Source organism: Thamnophis elegans, chromosome Z, assembly GCF_009769535.1.
Source record: "Thamnophis elegans isolate rThaEle1 chromosome Z, rThaEle1.pri, whole genome shotgun sequence".
In the NCBI taxonomy this organism is placed as follows: domain Eukaryota; kingdom Metazoa; phylum Chordata; class Lepidosauria; order Squamata; family Colubridae; genus Thamnophis; species Thamnophis elegans.
In genome coordinates this window covers 113,101,193-113,121,088 of record NC_045558.1, presented here as the reverse complement: position 1 = coordinate 113,121,088, position 19,896 = coordinate 113,101,193, and the positions used below count along the sequence as shown (strand labels likewise).

The 19,896-nt window shown below is 40.6% G+C and overlaps 2 protein-coding genes across 2 annotated transcripts; both read right to left on the bottom strand.

The window, feature by feature from the left end:
• Window positions 1-5,650: 5,650 nt before the first annotated feature.
• LOC116520867 (tubulin polymerization-promoting protein family member 2-like) lies at window positions 5,651-7,384 on the bottom strand. The gene is made up of 2 exons (XM_032235293.1): window positions 7,144-7,384; window positions 5,651-6,026 (listed from the first exon to the last, which is right to left on the bottom strand). The coding sequence occupies exons 1-2, from the start codon at window positions 7,311-7,313 to the stop codon at window positions 5,873-5,875; spliced, it is 324 nt and encodes a 107-aa protein (XP_032091184.1). The 5' UTR covers window positions 7,314-7,384; the 3' UTR covers window positions 5,651-5,872.
• A 3,462-nt stretch (window positions 7,385-10,846) lies between these two features.
• LOC116520851 (zinc finger protein 615-like) lies at window positions 10,847-19,861 on the bottom strand. The gene is made up of 2 exons (XM_032235264.1): window positions 17,891-19,861; window positions 10,847-14,883 (listed from the first exon to the last, which is right to left on the bottom strand). The coding sequence occupies exons 1-2, from the start codon at window positions 17,973-17,975 to the stop codon at window positions 12,074-12,076; spliced, it is 2,895 nt and encodes a 964-aa protein (XP_032091155.1). The 5' UTR covers window positions 17,976-19,861; the 3' UTR covers window positions 10,847-12,073.
• Window positions 19,862-19,896: the final 35 nt, after the last annotated feature.

Below are 19,896 nucleotides of genomic sequence, written 5' to 3'. Positions count from 1 at the left end.
AGTTTTTTCAAAACAGTGCGCACCAGATTGACGTGGTGGTCGTGAGAGCGGGTATAAATGAGGATATCGTCCAGATATACGATAACGCCCTTATAGAGATGATCGTGCAGGATCTCATTAATAAACTGCATGAATACAGCAGGAGCCCCCTGTAGGCCAAAAGGCATGACCCGGAACTGGAAACAACCAAGAGGGCAGTTAAAGGCGGTCTTCCATTCGTCCCCCTCCTTAATGCGAACCCTATAGTACGCTTCACGCAGGTCCAATTTTGTGAAGATGCGGCCCTTCCCCAGTTGCGCCAATAAGTCCTTCATCAATGGGAGTGGGTAGAGGTTTTGAGAACATATGGCGTTAAGGTTCCTAAAGTCACAACATAAACGAAGAGACCCATCTTTCTTCTCACGAAACAGCACAGGGGCCGCCACCTTGGGTCGGGCCGGTTCAATGAAACCACGTTTCAAATTATTGTCAATGAAAGAACGCATCTCCTCCATTTCCCTGGGTGACATGGAGTAAATGCGGGGTTTTGGGAGTTTGACCCCGGGCAAAATGTCAATGGAGCAGTCAGTAGGCCTGTGGGGGGGCAGAATGTCCGAAGATTGCTCGCTGAAGACTTCCTTAAGATCCAAATATTCTTTCGGAATTTTCTCCTCTCCTGCAATCCTCTCCTGCCCCCTAGCGGCTACTTCAGGAACGTTAGTGACGTCAGGTTGGTTTGGAGAGCCCTCCCCCACTGGAGGCACTTTGGAGCGAATACGCAAGCGGCCTGTCCGCCAATTTATGTGAGGGTTCCACTTCCGGAGCCACGGGATGCCCAAAATAAGTGGTCTGTCCATGCCAGGTGCGACCACAAAAGAGATTAATTCAGTGTGGGTACCCATTTTCATTTCCAAAGGCTCAGTAAAAAAATGGGCGGGCCCCCCCCCCGCAACCGATCCGTCTATCTGGCAAAAAACAATAGGGGTTTTCAAAGTGCGCAATTTGAGGCCTAATTTCTCAACCATGGCTGGGTTGATCATGGACCGGGAACAGCCGGAATCCAGTAATGCTAGGAGGGTGGCAGGTGTCCCCTCAGGAGGAACTTTTAATTCAATAGGGAGTAGAAGGGGCCCCTTGTTTGAACTCACCCAGTGAGGTGAAGTGTCGTCATCTGAGTCATCAGAAGAAGAGGAGTTAGCATCCGCGTCATCCTTCAAAGGTTGGGGAAGAGGAGGGGGGTTGGTTTCCCCAGCGAAAGCCGTTTCCCTCTTTTTCTTTTCAGAGCCTCTGGCAGGTTTCTCCTCACGTCTGGGAGGGGGTTGGGCAGAGAGGGGTGATTTCGCCCGACAGAGGGGGGCGGTGTGCCCAAGCTTCCCACAGCGAAAACATGTTAAAGGTCGGGAGGAGCCAGAAGGGGGCTCCCTCGCGTCGCCTCGGCGTTTGGAAAGCGCTTGAGTAGTAGGAGGGGGGAGGGACTTGGCAGCCCTTTCTTTTCGCTTCCTTTTTTCTTCAGTGGCATAACGCAGACGAATTAAGTCAAGCTCAGCGTCAGCAGCATGTTCAAACCAAGTGATTAAACGCCTCGGCAGGTTACGATTGACACATTGTTGATAAATGTCAGCGTTTAAGCCTTCAGCAAATCTGTCCAGAAGTGCGTCCTCCCCCCAGCCTCTCATGTACTGAGACAGACATTGAAATTCCTGGATGTATTGGGCGACTGGTCTATCGTCTTGGTCAAAGGTTAAAAACTTTAATTTGTTCCGCTTCTCAGTTAACGGGTCATCAAAACGCTGGCGGAAAGCCGCCATAAAACGGTTGAAATTCCCCAAGAGGGGAGAACCAGACATATGCAAAGCCGTTGACCACGTAGCCGCTTCACCATCCAAAGATAAAAGGACCATTCTGACCCTTAAAGTGTCAGATTCAAAGTCCCGCCCATATATTTCCATGTAGTTAAAGACTTGCATAAGAAAGGAGGGAAGGGTGGCTGAAGCACCATTAAAACGCACAGGCAAGGGAGGAATTTTAGCCATCCGATGTCGTCGAGGGGGGGCCTGGGGGGGAGGTCCCCTTTGATCAGCAAAACCTCTAGCCGCAGGGGGTGATACAGGCCGAGGGGGGGGTGGGGGAGAATCTTGGCGTGGGTGACGTTGCCAACTTCTCCAGTCTCTTTCCTCCTCCCCCCTCCTGTCCTCCAAAAATGTTTGACCCCAATAATCAGGTAACTCACTCCACTGTGGTTTTCTCACGGGGCCCTGGTGTTGATAATTTCTCCATTCAGCTTCATCGCCTCTTTGGCTCCAATAGTCAGGGAAATCACCCGCCTGAGGTTTCCTCACGGCCCCTGGCTCCAGCGAAGTTTGTTGAGGTGGTCTCTGGGTGAGTCCAGCATTCCAGCTTGTCTCTATTTCTCTTTGCCCCACTGAAGTTGACCAACGGGGTAGGGGGGAAGGCTCAGGCTGATTGGAAATTTGTAGTTGAAATAAATCTTCGTGCAGAGGTCGGTCAGACGGGCTGGGCTGGTGTAAAGAAAGGTCGGTAGGTCCCAGTTCACTGGAATCCGTCCCTCCCATGGCGCCTTCCTCTTCTCTGGTCGGAGAAGACATTATGTCCCTTCTCGGTAGACGTAAATCTCCTGGAAAGGGATATTATTCAGATCTTGCTTCTTGTCACGCCCCACTCCATTCCATAATTAGGAAAGAAGACCAAGAGACTCCATGGGTTGGAAATCCAAAGTACTTTTACTAATTATAAATGGTAAGCGAGCAGTAGTGAAGCAAGATCTGAATAATATGGCGCGAAAGCAATTGATATATGGCAAAGCCCGTTCCCCCCCTTAGGATCAAAGCTCCAGTCCAATCATAAGTCCTTCAAATGTCAGGTGTGAGATAACTTCAAAAAGACAGGCCAAGATGGAATGTGAAGGCCGTTGATGCAGGCGGGAAACACGTACGCATGCGTAAACCCCAACGACTGGAACATCCTAGAACATTCCTGCAGCAGACCTCCAGCACATCAATTAAAACCCTCCCACATACACGCCCCCCCTCCCGTTTCATGGCAGCTGAAGCAGCAGCAAAGCAGAAGCTGACACTTACTATCAATGTACCACAATTCTCATTTGACTACGATTATTTGAACATGCTTTTACCTCAAATCATATTTAAAGACACAACCACATAATCCCCTTTAATTCCTCATCCTCTTTTGCTGTGAGGAAGACTAGTCTTTCCAACTTCTTTTCAATTCTCCCATATCCTTCCAATATTTTGAATTCCAGCCAAGATATTTTGGAATTTTACGGTTTCCTCATCTAAGTATTGATCCATGTTTCCAAAACAGAAGAAAGAAAGAAAAGACACACACACACACACACACACACACACACACACACACACACACACACACACAGAGAGAGAGAGAAAGAAAGAAAGAAAGAAAGAAGAAAGAAAGAAAGAAAGAAAGAAAGAAAGAAAGAAAGAAAGAAAGAAAGAAAAAAAAAAACTAATAGTGACTGCCACTCTAGCCTTCCAGGCCTCTCTTATTTTTTATTTTAAATTGACTTGAACACAAGTTCTTTTATGCTTTTCAAAGGGGAAGAGTTCTGTTTTTCCCCCTTCTTCTTTCTTTCCCTGCCAAAATAATTCTCAGAGGCACCTGTGAAAACAATTCGTGCCTTTGGTTCTTTATCAGTTTCTGTAAAGTTCTGCAAGTTGCAAATCCTTCAGCTACAAAGTTAGTGAAGTCAAATAAGGAAAGAAAAGAGATACGTTGTTTCAAAAACTCCAGCCTCTGACCTCGAGTGGCAGTTAATTTTCACCTATAGGGAACAAAGTTCTTTAGATTTCTTTTAGTGTGGTTTAATAACAAGTAGTAGGAAGAATTGTTAAAATAAAAAGGAAGGTTTTAATCCAGAAGTCAAAAAATAAAGCAAGAAGCAGAAGAAAAAAAATTAATCCGTTCACATTAAAAGGAGAGATGAAAAACATTACGAGCACGTCAATTCACAAAAAATAGTTACAAAAAAAACCTTTCCACAGCGATCCAATTAGGATTATTTTCACCACTCAGTTCTTTTGTTTAAGGATCTAATTTGGCTTTAAAGAAACATTTCTTTGGGCAGTCTTTAGCAAAATAGAAAAAATACCTCACTAGATGGACTCACTTTCTCTTTTCACTTCCTTCCTTCCTTCCGGAGCGTCCCGATTTCATCAGCCTAGGGGCTGCCTGTTTACTGCTGGCTTGAAGCACTTCCCTTGGGTCTATCAGGGATTTTGCGATATCCCTGAGACCAGCAATGGTTTGTCTTCCTGATCACCATCACTACGGGACCCTCCAGCGGCAAAAGTGTCAATGGCGGTCTCGGAGTATTGATACTCCGAGACAGCACGTTGTAATATAGCGATGCGGCTCCTCCTGTAGCTTTAAGGTGCTGGAAAAGGGAGGAAGTTTTTTCCTTTTTTTTTCTTACTGCGTTCTTGTGTTCTGTGATGCGTGCATTTATTTCCCCCGTTTGTTTGTCCTATGTATGTTGCAGGGCAGATTTTGCATGATATTTCGTAGACTCCTTGGTTTTCTAGCTAGATTTTGTCTTTGGGGTTTCTTAAGATGTTGGCTATTTTTTGGTCAGTGTTGAAGGCTGTTGTGATATTGTGTTTGTGGGTACCGAAATCTGCTGTAAGAATGCTAATCATGCAAAAATAGCATGCTCTGTTTGGTTATGGATCATTCCAAGATTAATTGCAATGATCTCCCAGCATGAATTTCTCTATTGGTTTGTTCTGGCTTAAAGCAGCTCTTCAGAGTACAGTTAGCTTGGTTGGGCCAAGGTGGCCCAGTTCAGTGACCTGGATGGGTGATCCTAAACACCACCTACACTGAACACAGAATACCAGAGGAAAAGTGTTTCATAGGCTTCCCCATCCAAGGATAAAGGGCGGTTCTCCAAAGATGCTACAAGTTCTACCTAACATCTGGGGATTTGTACAGTTTTTGGCATTGTTGGGTGTTGCAATGTAGAGTAGCTGTCACTTTATGCTAGATGCCTATATGTTCAACTATCTTCTCCAGTCTCACTGCCACGTGTGCAAATTTTTCTCATGGGAACGTATTTGAGCCGAGGTGGCGCAGTGGTTAGAGTGCAGTACTACAGGCCACTTCAGCTGACTGTTATCTGCAGTTCAGCGGTTCAAATCTCACCGGCTCAAGGTTGACTCAGCCTTCCATCCTTCCGAGGTGGGTGAAATGAGGACCCAGATTGTTGTTGGGGGCAATATGCTGACTCTGTAAACCGCTTAGAGAGGGCTGAAAGCCCTATGAAGCGGTATATAAGTCGAACTGCTATTGCTATTGCTATTGCCTGTGTTCCTCAGTTTACCATAGAATTACAACAAATGCACTTGAAAATTTTACATATGGGTTAGACCTAAAACTTAATTCAAAATCAAATCCAGATTCATTCCAGGCCAATCTGCTGTAATTTCGGATTGCAGCTCTCCCAATTTTCTATTAATAGGTAAATTTGGTAGCACACCAATTTGTGTACTTTATACAAAGAAAATGTTTATTTGTATTTTGTTTTCACAATTTATTTTGCCTACAACGAAGGACACGATTCCCTCACTGGAAATCTTCATTTATATGGTTTCTGACATTTTACTACATTCCTGTTTTCAAATATATCTTTGCAAACGAAGAGACTAAAAACATTTCTTTCTTTGAAAAGAAAACTTAGATTCGCAAGATACTGAATTCTGTTCCTTGCACCCCATTCCTTACTTATTTCCGATATACTCATTGGAAAAAAAAACTACATCTTTTTACTCAAGTAATTCAAATGTATAGAGTTTTGAAATCAGGCTGTCTTTCTCGATGCAAAGAAACCTTTACTTGCTCATTCTTCCAGGTTGGATGGCTTTTTCCCCTCGATTAGCTTCAATATGGCCTGCAGAGCTTCCTCAGGAGATCGTTCCTCAAAGTACTTTCTGCTCAGCAATTTAATAGCTTGCAAAAACTCAATATAGTTAATGTGATTGGCCCCCTTAAACCTGCAGGAGACAGAGGGGGAAATCAATTAACCATATGTTAGTGGATTTTCATTTTCCCCTAAGCTGTGATGCAACGGTAAGCAACCTATTCTTGCCTGCAACTCTCATACCCATCCTTAAAGCTGCCAAAACTTTGAAAAATGGCTGAAGTCAGTCTAAAATGCAACGCATTCTGGGATTGGGGCATTTCAAGACTGAAAATGGGGGTGATTAGCACTCTACAAGTCTCGTTCCTTTTGCTACCTAAATCCCTAAAAACAAAGTAAAAAGAGAATGAAAAATTTATCTTTGTTCCTTCTTGGAAACTTAAGAACTGAATTATACTTATGCCCCTTCAAACATTGTGCACCAATGCTGTAAATCACAGATGGCTGAAATCACATAAGCCTCTAAGATTAAGGCTTTAATCTCATGGATAAATACAGTTTCTAGAGGTCTGTGAACCTGGATGGGAAAAGGGTTTCAACTATATTTTCACTATCCATAACTGAAATTTAGTTTTTCAAGTAAGCAACACAGTAAAGTACGGTCTCTAGACTCCAAAAATATTTGGCTTCAATAAATCTCACAGTTTAGACTCTACAAAGTGGTATTGTCTTGTATTGAAGAAACATGTTACTATTATATTACTGATGTTAATTAAAAAAATACTTTGATTAACTATTTGGAATACAATTTGTTTCCTTATAATTTCTATCCATGCATTTTATTTTACACATTTGAATACATCTTTCTGAGGACTCTGTATTTTCCATAAGATTTCCAGAGAGGTTCGTGACACAAAAAGATTTTGGCAAATGCAGGCAGGACATCATCTTAGTATGGTTTGTGGGCAGTGGTGGGCTGCTGCTGGTTCAGTAGCGGCAGCAGGAGACTCCGTCCACCCACCTGGATGCTTCTGTGCATGCACAAAAGTGTTACGCACATGCGCAAGTGCGCATGAGAACATGCCCGAAACAGTAGTAAAAAAATTAGCAACCCACCTCTGTTTGTGAGTGCAGAAAACAGCATTTGGGAGCTAAACAGAGTCTGCTGTGAACAATTAGTAATCTTAGTGTTTTCAATAGTCCCTGCAAGCTTGTTTGCCATATTCCTGACACTATCCTTCCAAGCTTACTTGACTTCATTGAAGGCAATGAGCACATCAGTGCTGGTCACGACTTTTCCATCCATCACACCACATTCCTTCAACATCTTGAGGAAGTTCTTCTGAGACATAGTGTTCCGGTGCGTAGCTGTTTCTCCATATGCAGAAAATCTAAGAAAAGTTTTTTCCAGTTCCGACATTCCTTCTGCAAGAGTGAAGGGGACATGATGTCTTTAGAAAAGGCCCAAAACTATGTCATAAGGAGAAGAGGGCAACACCTTTGAAAAGATAACCCAGGATTCCTTGCTGGAAGGCAGTAATGGAAGTTGAAGACAATCTCTCACCAATGGATAATGGCTATAGCAGCAATTGTCACTTCTTGCTGAAAAGGCCACAATTTTTCTCAATGTATATAATTCTGGGCCTGAAGTCAATACCCATTATGTTCTAAATTGGTAAGATGTGTTCCACTATCTGAGGACATTTCTATTATAGCTGCATAGCTTTATAAGGGAAAACATAAATGATATTTCACAACAGTGATGAGATTTATACTTATCATGAAAGGTGCACCTTTACTGGCTGCTGCAATCTTTGATAAACTGGCAATTATCCAGCTTCCACTGTATTGCCTAGGAAGGACACAACTAACAATAGCAATAGCACTTAGACTTATATATTGCTTTACAGTGCTTTACAGCCCTCTCTAAGGGGTTTACAGGGCAAGCATATTACCTCTAACAATTTGGTTCTTTATCTTACCCATCTGGGAAGGATGGAAAGCTGAGTTAACCTTGAGCCTTATGAGATTTGAATTGACAAATTGCAGGCAGGCAGTAGAAGTAGCCCGCAGTACTGCATTCTAACCACTGCACAGTGAACTAAACAGCTCATTTGAAATCTCATTCTTAAAGTAATATTTTATTACAATTTTTAAAATATATTGCATTTCAAAAGTATGCACATTTTAAGTTTAGGGATGATATATCCTGGTATCTATATCTTAAGGTTAGAATGACTTCAGAGATCATCTAACCCAATGTTTTTTCGAACCTGGCAATTTGGCTCCAACCATGGCTGGCTAGAAAATTCTGGGAGTTGAAGTCCACACATTTTAATGTCGCTAAATTTGAATAGCTAGTTTAATCAAATACCAAAGCTTAATTCTCACCGCCTTTGACCTATTTTCCTGTTACTGTAGCCATTAGCAGAGTTTTTCTTATGTTGCAGAAAGCCCCCATTAAGTCCTCTTTATACATTGCCTGAAGGCACCTACACATATAATTTGAATCTTGATTATGACCTTGTAGTTTGCCTATGATGTCATTATTAATGTAAACTTTCAATTCCCTATCAAGAAATGAAACTTTGTGGAAAGAAGATATTTCTTTTTGAAGTGGGAGTAACAGGCAGCTCAGTGATGCAATGCACGATGTGATGCCTATGTCAGTAAAATTCTTCATGATCACCATATCATAGAGTGTTGACCTTTTTAAAAGTGAGTTTTAAGTTCTGGCAAGACTATTTAGTGGAGAACTTCCATTCAAAACTGGGATTTTACAAAGGCATTCCAAAACATACTTCCTTCTAATGCTGAATAGTAAGTTGTATTTCTGAACTATCCTACTTTTTCTGAAAAAGCCTGATTTACCTGCAATCCATTTTGAAACATACCATACCGAGATACAACCAAATGTCATTATTCTTACTAGAAATCAATTTATTTCTAAAGTAATAGATGCAATCTGCTACTACAATAGTCTGCTCAATCTGATGCTCTCTAAATGTGCTGGGAATTTTGATAATCTGAGGGTGAAAATTAAGTGAAGGTTCATTCTCCAAGTTTATGGGTTGGTTTCTGAAACACAGTTTTGATACTCCCCATCTAGAGTACAGGATCTGCAAATACAAGTATTTGTATATCTTTTTTACTGATCTTGACTCTTGTGAAGAATTAACAGGAAAAGTGTGGTATATGAACCATGAATGCATGTGCAGATATGAAAACTGCATGGAAAAATGCTAAGAGTTTATAAAGCTAATGATGCCTGGATAGTAGAAATGCTAGATCACCTGTTTTTTATACCTGGAATTATGGTTCTCTATCCAGTGGTTGCACAGATACTCAATCACTGAAGGAGCATTGGATCATCTGGGTTAAGCAGGAAGCTTGCTCTTCCCACAAATTGGAATGCTAGGTGAACCTATCAACTTGAGCAATGAGGCCATTTCGAATTCTTTGGCCAAAAATTAGGCTTAACCAGGTAGTGATGACTGAAGCATCATCCTTCTTAACATTTGTTGGATCCTTCCACTTGTGACACTTAGGATCAGATTTAATTTTGACTTGTTCAAAAGAATTCAGTATAGATTTCAAACTTGATCCTGGTTATGAAGTTAACACAAAAAGTAGATAATACAGTACCTGCTTTCCTATCAGAGAGAAATCAGAAGCAATTTCTGTGAATTTAATTTTATAAATCCTATTTGGAAGAGGAAGATTACAAAGCTCAGCTTTGTAAGTACGACATCCTCCTCATTCACAAATTGTTATATGAGCATAAGCTTTGCAGTGCTGTCCAGAAGTTGTTATGGAAAGACAGGAGACAGAGATCATTTCCCATATGCATTTTTGTTATTCGGCTACCTTCTTTCTCTTCTACTTCATCGCTTTTCTTATCAGCTTTTTGGTGCTTCAGTAGCTGAACAAAACATGAATGAATACCAACAAATGGCATAATTTAAATCTGCACCCCATGAATATGTTTAACCAAATAGCAGTCAAAAGACGTACTTAAGGACTGCACTTCTATTAGACAAGGCCAGGATGCCAATAGAATGCTTTTTCCATAGCAACTATGTGGTTTTTTCTTGAGTTTGAGGTATTTGTGCCTTGTTTAATAAATGTATATGCTGCCCATCTCAACAAAAGTATGAGAGGGCAGCTTATAAAACAACAAAGATAAGACATAAAAGAGTTAAAATTAGCAAAAGCAATAGCACTTAAAACTTATAAACCGCTTCATAGTGCTTTACAGCCCTCTCTAAGTGGTTAACAGAGTCAGCATACTGCCTCCATCAATTTGGGTCCTCATTTTACCAAGCTCGGAAGGATGGAAGGCTGAGTCAACCTTGAGTCACGGAGGACATAACTCCTGACAGTGAGCTGAATTAGCCTGCAGTACTATGCCACCATGGCTCTTTAAAATTAAGATTTAAAAATTAATATATTTTCTGAAAAATATTTCTTTAAAAAATAAAATTTAAAAATTAAATGACTTATATAAGAACTAAAACCAAGGATATGAGGTATTCTTCTTACTGGGTCAATCTTCTCCACCAAAGAGAATCCCCAATACTGTAGCTGGCAAAACCAGGTTTTAAGGCCTTTCTGGAAGGCCAGAGTATAGGGGTAGATCTCACTGGCAATAGATTATTTCACAGGGTGGGAACCACAATAGAAAAGGCTCTCCTCAACTCTACCAGCCAAATTTCCTTGACAGGGTCTGCAGTAAGTCCTTCTGCTGGGACAAATGGGCAGGCTAAACCCATTATTACTTTTTCCTGGAATGAATCTTGACAGATTTATTGTTAGAAAGCTTCAGGCAGTTACTGGAGACTTTTTTCATACAGAAGACAAAGAGAATTTCTCGAGCTTAATATATTTGTCACTGGCTAACATTTCTTTAGGAGTGAATCTTTTCATGTCTGGAAAAAACAGGACACCAGAAGCTTTGGTACATTTGCCTTTTATTAATTTTATTTTGGAATAAACATGGATATGCTGGACAAGGTAATGCTACCTCTTGAGTTTCCCAATGTAATTGTAACTTTACTGTGTAATTTCTTGAGTTTGATACATTTCTGCCTTAATTTTTTTTCTGGAATGAACACACTGATATTCAACAGGTTTAGGCCACTGGATGCTTTTTCCACTTCCATAACAGGTGTGCAGCTTCCTGAGCTTGGTGCGTTTGCTTCTAGTCATTATTTTCCATGAATAAGAGCATTTAAGTTGAACAATGGGAGACAAACCCCTGGAAGTTCTTTCCACACCACGCAAAAAGCTTTTGAAGCTTCATGAGTTTATTTCTGTGTGACATTACTCTAAAATGAGTGCATTCATGTCTGGCAAGGTCAGAAGGCCATGTGAAGCCTTTTCCACACTGATCATATATAGGATTTGTTGAGCTTGGTATACTTGCCTCTCACTAATTTACTTCTTGAATGAATTTGTTCATGTCGGGCAAGTTGAGAAGGCTTCTGGAAACTCTTTCTACATTGACTGCATGTGTAGTATTTGTTGAGTTTGATGCCCTTGCCTCTCAAAATTATTTTTCTAAAATGAGTCTGTTGATGTCGGGCAAGGTCTCAAGGCCATGTGAAGCCTTTTCCACACTGATTACAGATATGGCATTTGTTGAGCTTGAGCTTGTTGCTAATTTTCTTCTGGAAGGAGTGTGTTCATGTTGGGCAAGTAGAGAAGGCCTCTGGAAACTCTTTGTACATTGACTACAGTTGTAGTATTTCTTGAGTTTCTTTCCCTTGCCTTTCAATATTGTTTTAGAATGAGTCTGTTGATGTCGGGCAAAGTCAGAAGGCCACATGAAGCCTTTTCCACACTGATTACAGATATGGGGTTTGCGCTTGAGCTTGCTGCTCACTAATTTACTTCTGGAATGAATGTGTTCATGTTGGGCAAGTTGAGAAGGCCTCTGGAAACTCTTTGTACATTGACTACATGTGTAGTATTTGTTGGGTTTGGTGTCCTTGCCTTTCAATATTATTTTTTTAGAGTGAGTCTGTTCACAGATGCAGGATTTATTGAGCTTGAGCTTTCTACTCACTAATTTACTTCCGGAATGAGTGTGTTCATGTTGGGCAAGTTGAAAAGGCCTCTGGAAACTCTTTGTACATTGACTACAGGTGTAGTATTTCTTGAGTTTGATGCCTTTGCCTTTCAATATTGTTTTAGAATGAGTCTGTTGATGTCGAGAAAGGTCAGAAGGCCACATGAAGCCTTTTCCACACTGATTACAGATATAGGGTTTGGGCTTGAGCTTTCTGCTAATTTACTTCTGGAATGAGTGTGTTCATGTTGGGCAAGTTGAGAAGGCCTCTGGAAACTCTTTGTACATTGACTACATGTGTGGTATTTCTTGAGTTTGATATCCTTGCCTTTCAATATTATTTTTTTAGAGTGAGTCTGTTGATGACGGGCAAGGTCAGAAGGCCACTTGAAGCTTTTTCCACACTGATCACAGATGCAGGATTTATTGAGCTTGAGCTTGCTGCTCACTAATTTATTTCTGGAATGAGTGTGTTCATGTTGGGTAAATTGAAAAGGCCTCTGGAAACTCTTTGTACATTGACTACGTGTGTAATATTTCTTGGGTTTGATGCCCTTGCCTTTCAATATTATTGTTTTAGAATGAGTCTGTTGATGTCGGGCAAGGTCAGAAGGCCATGTGAAGCCTTTTCCACAGTGATTACAGATATGGGATTTGAGCTTAAGCTTGCTCCTCACTAATTTACTTCTGGAATGAGTGTGTTCATGTTGGGCAAGTTGAGAAGGCCTCTGGAAACTCTTTGTACATTGACTGCAGGTGTAGTATTTCTTGAGTTTGATGCCCTTGCCTTTCAATATTATTTTTTTAGAATGAGTCTGTTGATGTCGGGCAAGGTCAGAAGGCCACGTGAAGCCTTTTCCACACTGATTACAGATATGGGGTTTGGGCTTGAGCTTTCTGCTCACTAATTTACTTCTGGAATGAGTGTGTTCATGTTGGGCAAGTTGAGAAAGCGACTGGAAGCTCCTTCCACATTGGCTACGTGTGTAGTATTTGTTGGGTTTGGTGTCCTTGGCTCGCAGTAATTTTTTTCTAGAATGCATGTATTTATGTTGGACAAGCTCAGGCCACTGGAAAGTTTTCCCACAGTGTCCACAAATATATGATTTGTTGAGCTTAGTGCACTTGCCTTTTATTAGTTTTGTTCTATAATGAGTCTGTTCATGTCGAACAAGGCCAGAAGGCCACTTGAAGCTTTTACCACAGTGACCACACGCATAGGGTTTGTGTTTCTCAGTCAATTGGTTTGTCTTCAGATGGGCAGGTTGGTCAAGATCCATGAGATCAGGTGATGAATCATTTTGATCATCTACCTTTGATGGGCATTGTTTCCAATTAACTTTCCCAGAGTTCACAACTTGATGTTGAGTCAGGGCAGAGGACCATTGGAAATCCTTCTCACATTCCGTCTTAATTTGGAAACCTTGGTTTGTTGTGAGATTTGATTGAGGTTTAACTGATTCAGAAGATTCTATAATTTTTCTTTCTATTTGAAATCGACTTAAACTGCCTGCTTGTATTTTAAGTTGGTCCAGTATGTCTGCTTCCCCTCCCAAGGGAACATGTAGATGATGTTTGGTCAACAAATGACGCTGGAAATCGTTCTTATCACAGTTAAATGTGTTCAGATTCTTAGCATAGTTCTTTTGTTCTATGGGGATTTTTGAGTTTTCACTGAATATTTTCTCTGCTAACGAAGGAATGGGCACTAAACTTTTTGGACAGTATGCTCCCAAATTGAACAGTTCATCTGTATCTGATTTCAATTCAAAATTATCAAGATGCTGTTGAGCACAAAGACAGTGATAGCATCTTCCACATTGGTCACTGTGTTGTTTCCCTGTGTAAGAACATGTAAGCATTGAATTTACGTTAGACATTTCACAAGAGTCTGCAAATGTATTTCTTCTCACAAGGGGGACAAATGATAAGGTACTAGATTTATTTATTTTTGACTCATTCTGTCTAGTCAGTTCCTCCCTAGGTAGTGTATGCCTCTTGGGTAGAGAGAACCTGCAGAAATCCTTTCCAATCTTGGCATGAGTATTATGATCCCTTGACTTTTGTTGTAAAGTTTCCCAAAAGGTTGCACACATATTGTTTCCCTGGAAGAGAATAGGGACAGGTGCTAAATGACTTGGATTTCTACCTTCCATATGAAGCTGGCACTGTCTATCTGCTTCTCCTCCAAAAAATAGCTGATGCTGGATAAGCTCCGAAAGCCACTCGTATTCTTTTCCACACTGGTCACAAATATGAAGATGTTTAGTCTCAGTTTTCTGGTCTGTCACTTGTATTGGATTTGGACCAACTGCTTCATCAATATATTCTATTATATTCTCTGCCCGAAGAGGAACAGGTACTAAAGTGCTTTGATTGCATGCTTCTGATATCAGACTGCTTGCTTCTGATTGGGAGTTTTGATGCTGCCAAGCCGAGTTTTCCTTTAGAAGAATATTTTTACAATATTGGGAAAGGTAGGATAGACTTTGGTTATTTTCTCCACATTGATCACCTATTGAACAATTTTTAGTTTGTCTGTTCTGGTCTGGCACCAATGGGCTGCCAATTTCCAATTGATCCCAATTAAGTTGCTTGTTCTGCATGAGCACTTTACTTGGACAGAACACATTTTTATGTTGGGCAAATAGAGATGGTTGCTGAAAGTCCTTCTTAAGCCTTACATCACAAAAGTACAGATTTTTGTTTTGGTTGTCGTGGTTATTAATTTGCTTTGAACTTTGGCTATTTGCTTCTTCATTTTTTACAGAAATGTTTCCATCCTGGTGGGGTACTGAAAGATTGGTCACAACTTTGTCTGACTGCCATGGATATTCCCAAACTGCTTCTGCATTTACTGAATTCTTCAATGCTACTTTCTCTGTAGTTGTCAGCTGATCAGTCGCCAAACCTTCATTATCTGCAAAAATTAAAAACACTGAAAATAAAACCTGGAGCCTTTGAGAGCACATTAGGCATAAAACTGACCTTACCTTTTAAAAATGTACTTTAATTGTAGGAGAAACAAACATCTACTGTATTTTTCGGAGTATAAGATGCCTCAGAGTATAAGACGCACCAAGGTTTTGAAGAGGCAAATTTTTAAAAAAGTTGGTAGGTAGTTAGAGAAATAGATAGAGATATACAGTAGGTAGGTAGGGAGAGAGAGAGAGAGTAGGTAGGTAGGTAGATAGGTAGATGTTTCCAGGTTTATTTATCCATGTGCTGCAGAAGGAAATCGCTGACAATCTGCAGCACCTAAGACTTTGTTTCTGCTGGCACAGTACTTAATCAATGTAATTCTCATCAATCAGTTAAAGAGCTTTCCAAAAGGGAAAAAAAAGTTTTTGCACTCCGCAAACCTCCCAAAACGGCCCATTTTTCACAGAAATAGGCCCATTTTTTAAAAAAAGGCATGAATAGCCTTGGGGGGGGGCCTTGCAGAGTGCTCCTGGGGGGGTGGGGGAAACAGGCCCATTTTTTGTCAAAAGAATTGCATGCATAGCCTTATAGAGGCTTATAAAGTGCTGCTGGGGGCTGGGGAAATGACCCATTTTTTTCTCATTTCCCCAGCCCCAGGAGCTCTCTGAAAGCCTCCATAAGGGTTTGCATGGCCATTTTGGTGAAGTGGGCGGGGCTTCAGGAGGCAAATAATGCTGTATTCGATGTATAAGACGCACCCAGATTTTCAGCCTCTTTTTTGAGGGAAAAAGGTGCGTCTTATAATTCGAAAAATATGGTACTTCATTCCTTGCATTTGGGGAATTTGCTCTGGAAAGTAAGCTTGCCAAATTTTGTTCTTGTTTATGTGCAGCTATAAAAGCTTGATATGTTAAAACACTCATCATATGATTTGAAGAAAATAGAGTTATTTTGGTAATGGAAATGTTGAGACCGCTGGCATTTAACAAGGAAATTAGGGTATCATCAATTTCAAGCCTTAAATTATACAATCAAGCAAGCATATAGTATAGCTCCCTGGCCAGAATAATTCCAATGTGCTTCTCTAAATGTTTCTTCAAAATTATCCTGTATGTAAAAACCAGAGAGATAGCCTGTTTTTTTTTCTTCTTTTGACATTATAGTTTCCCTTAGTCTAAACCTGCAAGTTGAATTGTTAGACAAACTCCATTTTTAATAGACTGAATATAATAAAACTGTATTGTAATAAAGAACTCTCCAAATATATACCTAGGTTTTTTAACATTTCAGGCTATGGGTATAAGGATTAAGAGGAACAAACTAGTCCTAAGAAAGTGCAGCTGATTGCATCATACTTGTGTTGGAGGCCCCAAGGCGATTCCAAATGGAAAGTATTAGCCAGTGATATCACTGTTGCCCGAGGGATGCCCAATTGGGGACTTCTTTTATATCTCATTCAGTAGCTGGAGTAAAGGACGGGAGCTCACCCCACCCTAAGGCATTACTTGGGTCTCGAACATGAGTTTGCTGCTCATCAAGCCAACGTCCTAACCATGTAAGACACATGCTCCCAGTGTAGTTGGGATGCATAATTGACTTGTCCTGTTAAAGAGTTGGCATTAAACTGGAATTCCGGACATTCTGCAAAGGACAAACAGGTAGATGTTATTATGGCCTGCCTAAAAAGAGAGCTGCCAAATGGTAGAATTCCTCAAGATCATAAATCATGTTTAGTTCCTTGGCTTATGGAACATGTTGACTGAATTTATAAACTTTATCAAGCCATTATGTAATTGTGAAGTTTTGTCTCAAAATGGTATCTGAACGCGGCCATTGTTATTTATAGCAATAGCAGTAGACTTATATACCGCTTCATAGGGCTTTCAGCCCTCTCTAAGCGGTTTACAGAGAGTCAGCATATTGCCCCCAACAATCTGGGTCCTCACTTTACCCACCTCGGAAGGATGGAAGGCTGAGTCAACCCTGAGCCAGTGAGATTTGAACCGCTGAACTGCTGATCTAGCAGTAGCCTGCAGTGCTGCATTTAACCACTGCGCCACCTCGGCTTATTTTTAAGTCAGAGGGGTAAAATTAGATACCACAGGGATGTATGTAGTTCTCTTGGGTGTCAATCACTGAGTTCCATTTCCGAACTTCTGGTTTGTGTGTTTTTCGCCATCCGGAGGCTTCCGGGAAGCCTCTGGAGGGTGAAAAATGGCCGAAAATCAAGGCCAAAAATCAGCTAGCCAGCACGCGCATGCACACTGGATCTGACAGAACAATGCCTTGCATGCCCTCAGAAATGGCTCCGTGTGCCACCTGTGGCACGCGTGCCATAGGTTCACTATCATGGCCTTAAGGATTACCCAAGCTGATTGTGTACAGCCCGTTTCACATTGAAATGACATTCCCAAACCAGTTTTATGGATTCTTTCAGAGGAATGTTTAATCCCAGTTTAGTTTTTTTCACGGCAGGACCCAAAATGGATAGATAATAGACAGCCATAGACATCCTTAGTGCAGTTAAACATTGGGTTCAAAATGTACGTTATTTTCACAGGCTTTTTCAGGCTATTAATTTTTACATTGTGTTTAATATTAGTTGATTTGTATGTTTCTATTATACATTCAGTCATTTCTTAAAGAAATATGAATGTTCTAGTATTAGGTCAGGCACTGCAATATATTCTGAGATAACAGGATGTATATGTCTCTGTGTGTTTGCTTTTTATATAAATAATATCAACATTTCTGGTCCAACCTGAGTCTTGAAAGAACAGCATTTCTGTTAATTTTACATCCTGTCTTTTGTTCAGGTACTCAAGGAGTGTACAAAGTGTTCCCTCCTCCCACTTTTTCTCATCACAACCCTGTAAGGTAGGCTGGGCCAAGGGCAGACAAGACCTTGACACTCAGTCCTAGTCCAACCCTTTCACACAGTTCCTTTAACTCAAAATTCCAATCAAGCTACATTTAAGGTCTTTTGGTAGATTCCTCTTCCTCACCTGTTGCTGCCAAGTTCTCTCTATCCAAGGCAGGATTAATGTCAGCCATAGCTTCTTCACTGAATGCTGATTCAAGAGCAGCCATTTCTTTCCCAAAGCCAAGTACACGCCAAGCAATTTTAGGTGCACACTGGATATTCACTCCATAAGGTAAGGATGTTCAGTTGCCTGCTTGAGAAATTTCAGAAAAGGTTTAGGGGGGAATATTTAACTATAGGCACATTGATCTCATTCTTTCAACAAAATCCCATTATCTGACCATAATTAAATATTCCATAAGGTCATCAAAGCCAGATTGCCTTTTAAAACTTGGTTTTGTTATCATTTGCTTGTAAGGATAGAATTGAAAATACTTGCTACTGATTCTACAACAATCAGACAACTATAGCAGTGTAGAAAAACTCCACTAATCTGCTCTAAATACAGTGTTTGTAACCAGAAAGAGAGAGAGAGTCCTTAGTGACAAAAGTGACTAGAATGCCATCTTGCTTGATCAAGGAGTTAGGGGGTCCCCATCCTCTATAATGGTATTAAATATCTGCTTCTAGTTTATTTATCTATAACAGATGCATCTCTTCTGCAGCTGTGCTGTCAGATCACATGGTTTGTTTAGCCACAGTTTACAGAATAGTTCACAGTTGCTTAAGTGTAGGCAATGTGCTAAATCACAAACAAGCAAAGCAGGCGAGGGATTAGCAAACTGGACAATACTGGTTGCAATTGAAACTGTTGGCTGATACTGGTTTTCCACCATAGATTTTAAATGGAAAAATGATGTAATTAATCACCTTTGTTTACTGGCACCTTATACAGCAGCAAAGTCTTATATATGGTTATATGAAATAAACTTTAAATACATTTAAAAAGAGAGTCAGTTTGTGTAATGGTTAGGAATTAGGGAAGAGATGGGGAGACATGAGTTTGAGTCCTGCCTTCAGCACAAAGCCACCTGGGTGACTTTGAGTCAGTCACTTTCTATCAACCTAGGAAAGAGGCAGTGGCAAACCACTTCTGAAAATCATTGTCAAGAAAAATTGCAGGGACTTGTCCAAGCAGTTTCTGAGAATCGAGCAAGACTGAACAGAGAAAAAAATGATAAGAGCTTGATATGAGGTATCATGGGGGTATAGAGTTTGCAGTCTTCCAAATGTTGCTAAACTACCATTCCCGGGATTGCTCTTTTCTGGGCATGATACCTGGGCCAATTTATATCCCACCTGTCATTCAAGAGCTCAGGGATGTTGCCTCCCACACCCACACTCACATTTTTCTTTACAATAATCCTGTGTAGTAAATTGGGATGAGAGATGACCCAGATTCACCCTGTGAATTTCCTTAGATGAGGATGTACTTCAACCTAGATCTTGCAGTGCCACTTACCTTAGCCACTACACAGGCTCTGCTGTGAGTTGCAGTTGGGCTATAAATTACAGACTGCATTTTGAAGTTTTCACTTTCTTTCTGTTACTGAAGTCATATTAATTTTAATTTCCCCTCTCTTAACACATTAGAATGAAAATGAACTTGAAAACAAAGAAGAGAATAGTCAAATAAATGTGCCCTTAACTGCAGCTCTAGACTTTCCCCGTTCTGCTTCAAGTTGGTCCAGTTAATTAACAATGAAGATATTGAAATGGTAAATAATTTCTACTTTTCAGGGTCAAACATCGATAAAAACAAGCAATTCCTTGATGAGATGGGTGGTTTTAAAATGTGATACATAAGAAAATAAAATAAATTTCTGATAGCACTTGATAGAATAAGCCATGAAGGCCTTGGAAAAAGATATTCAAATACCATGATCTATACTATACCTGCAGAGATCAAAATAGGGTAAGCAATGGTATTTTTCATGACACTCTATGGAAGCAAAAGTTAGGACTTAGAAACTAGATTGGGCCATGTCTACGGAGCTTCTCAATCATCCAGGTCATTGTTGTCTCTAAGGTGCTTTTTAAAGAGACAACTATACTTTCCTTGAAGACATTCCGCTTCTCATTCAAGAG

What these genes read in the sequence shown, in the direction of transcription:
- LOC116520867 (XM_032235293.1), bottom strand. Translation starts at nt 7,313, where the DNA reads ATGTCGGAACTGGAAAAAACTTTTCTTAGATTTTCTGCATATGGAGAA. An exon ending in ATTGCCTTCAATGAAGTCAA is followed by an intron (nt 6,027 to 7,143) that starts GTAAGCTTGGAA and finishes TGTCTCCTGCAG; the next exon opens with GTTTAAGGGGGCCAATCACA.
- LOC116520851 (XM_032235264.1), bottom strand. Translation starts at nt 17,975, where the DNA reads ATGGCTGCTCTTGAATCAGCATTCAGTGAAGAAGCTATGGCTGACATT. An exon ending in AGAGAACTTGGCAGCAACAG is followed by an intron (nt 14,884 to 17,890) that starts GTGAGGAAGAGG and finishes TAATTTTTGCAG; the next exon opens with ATAATGAAGGTTTGGCGACT.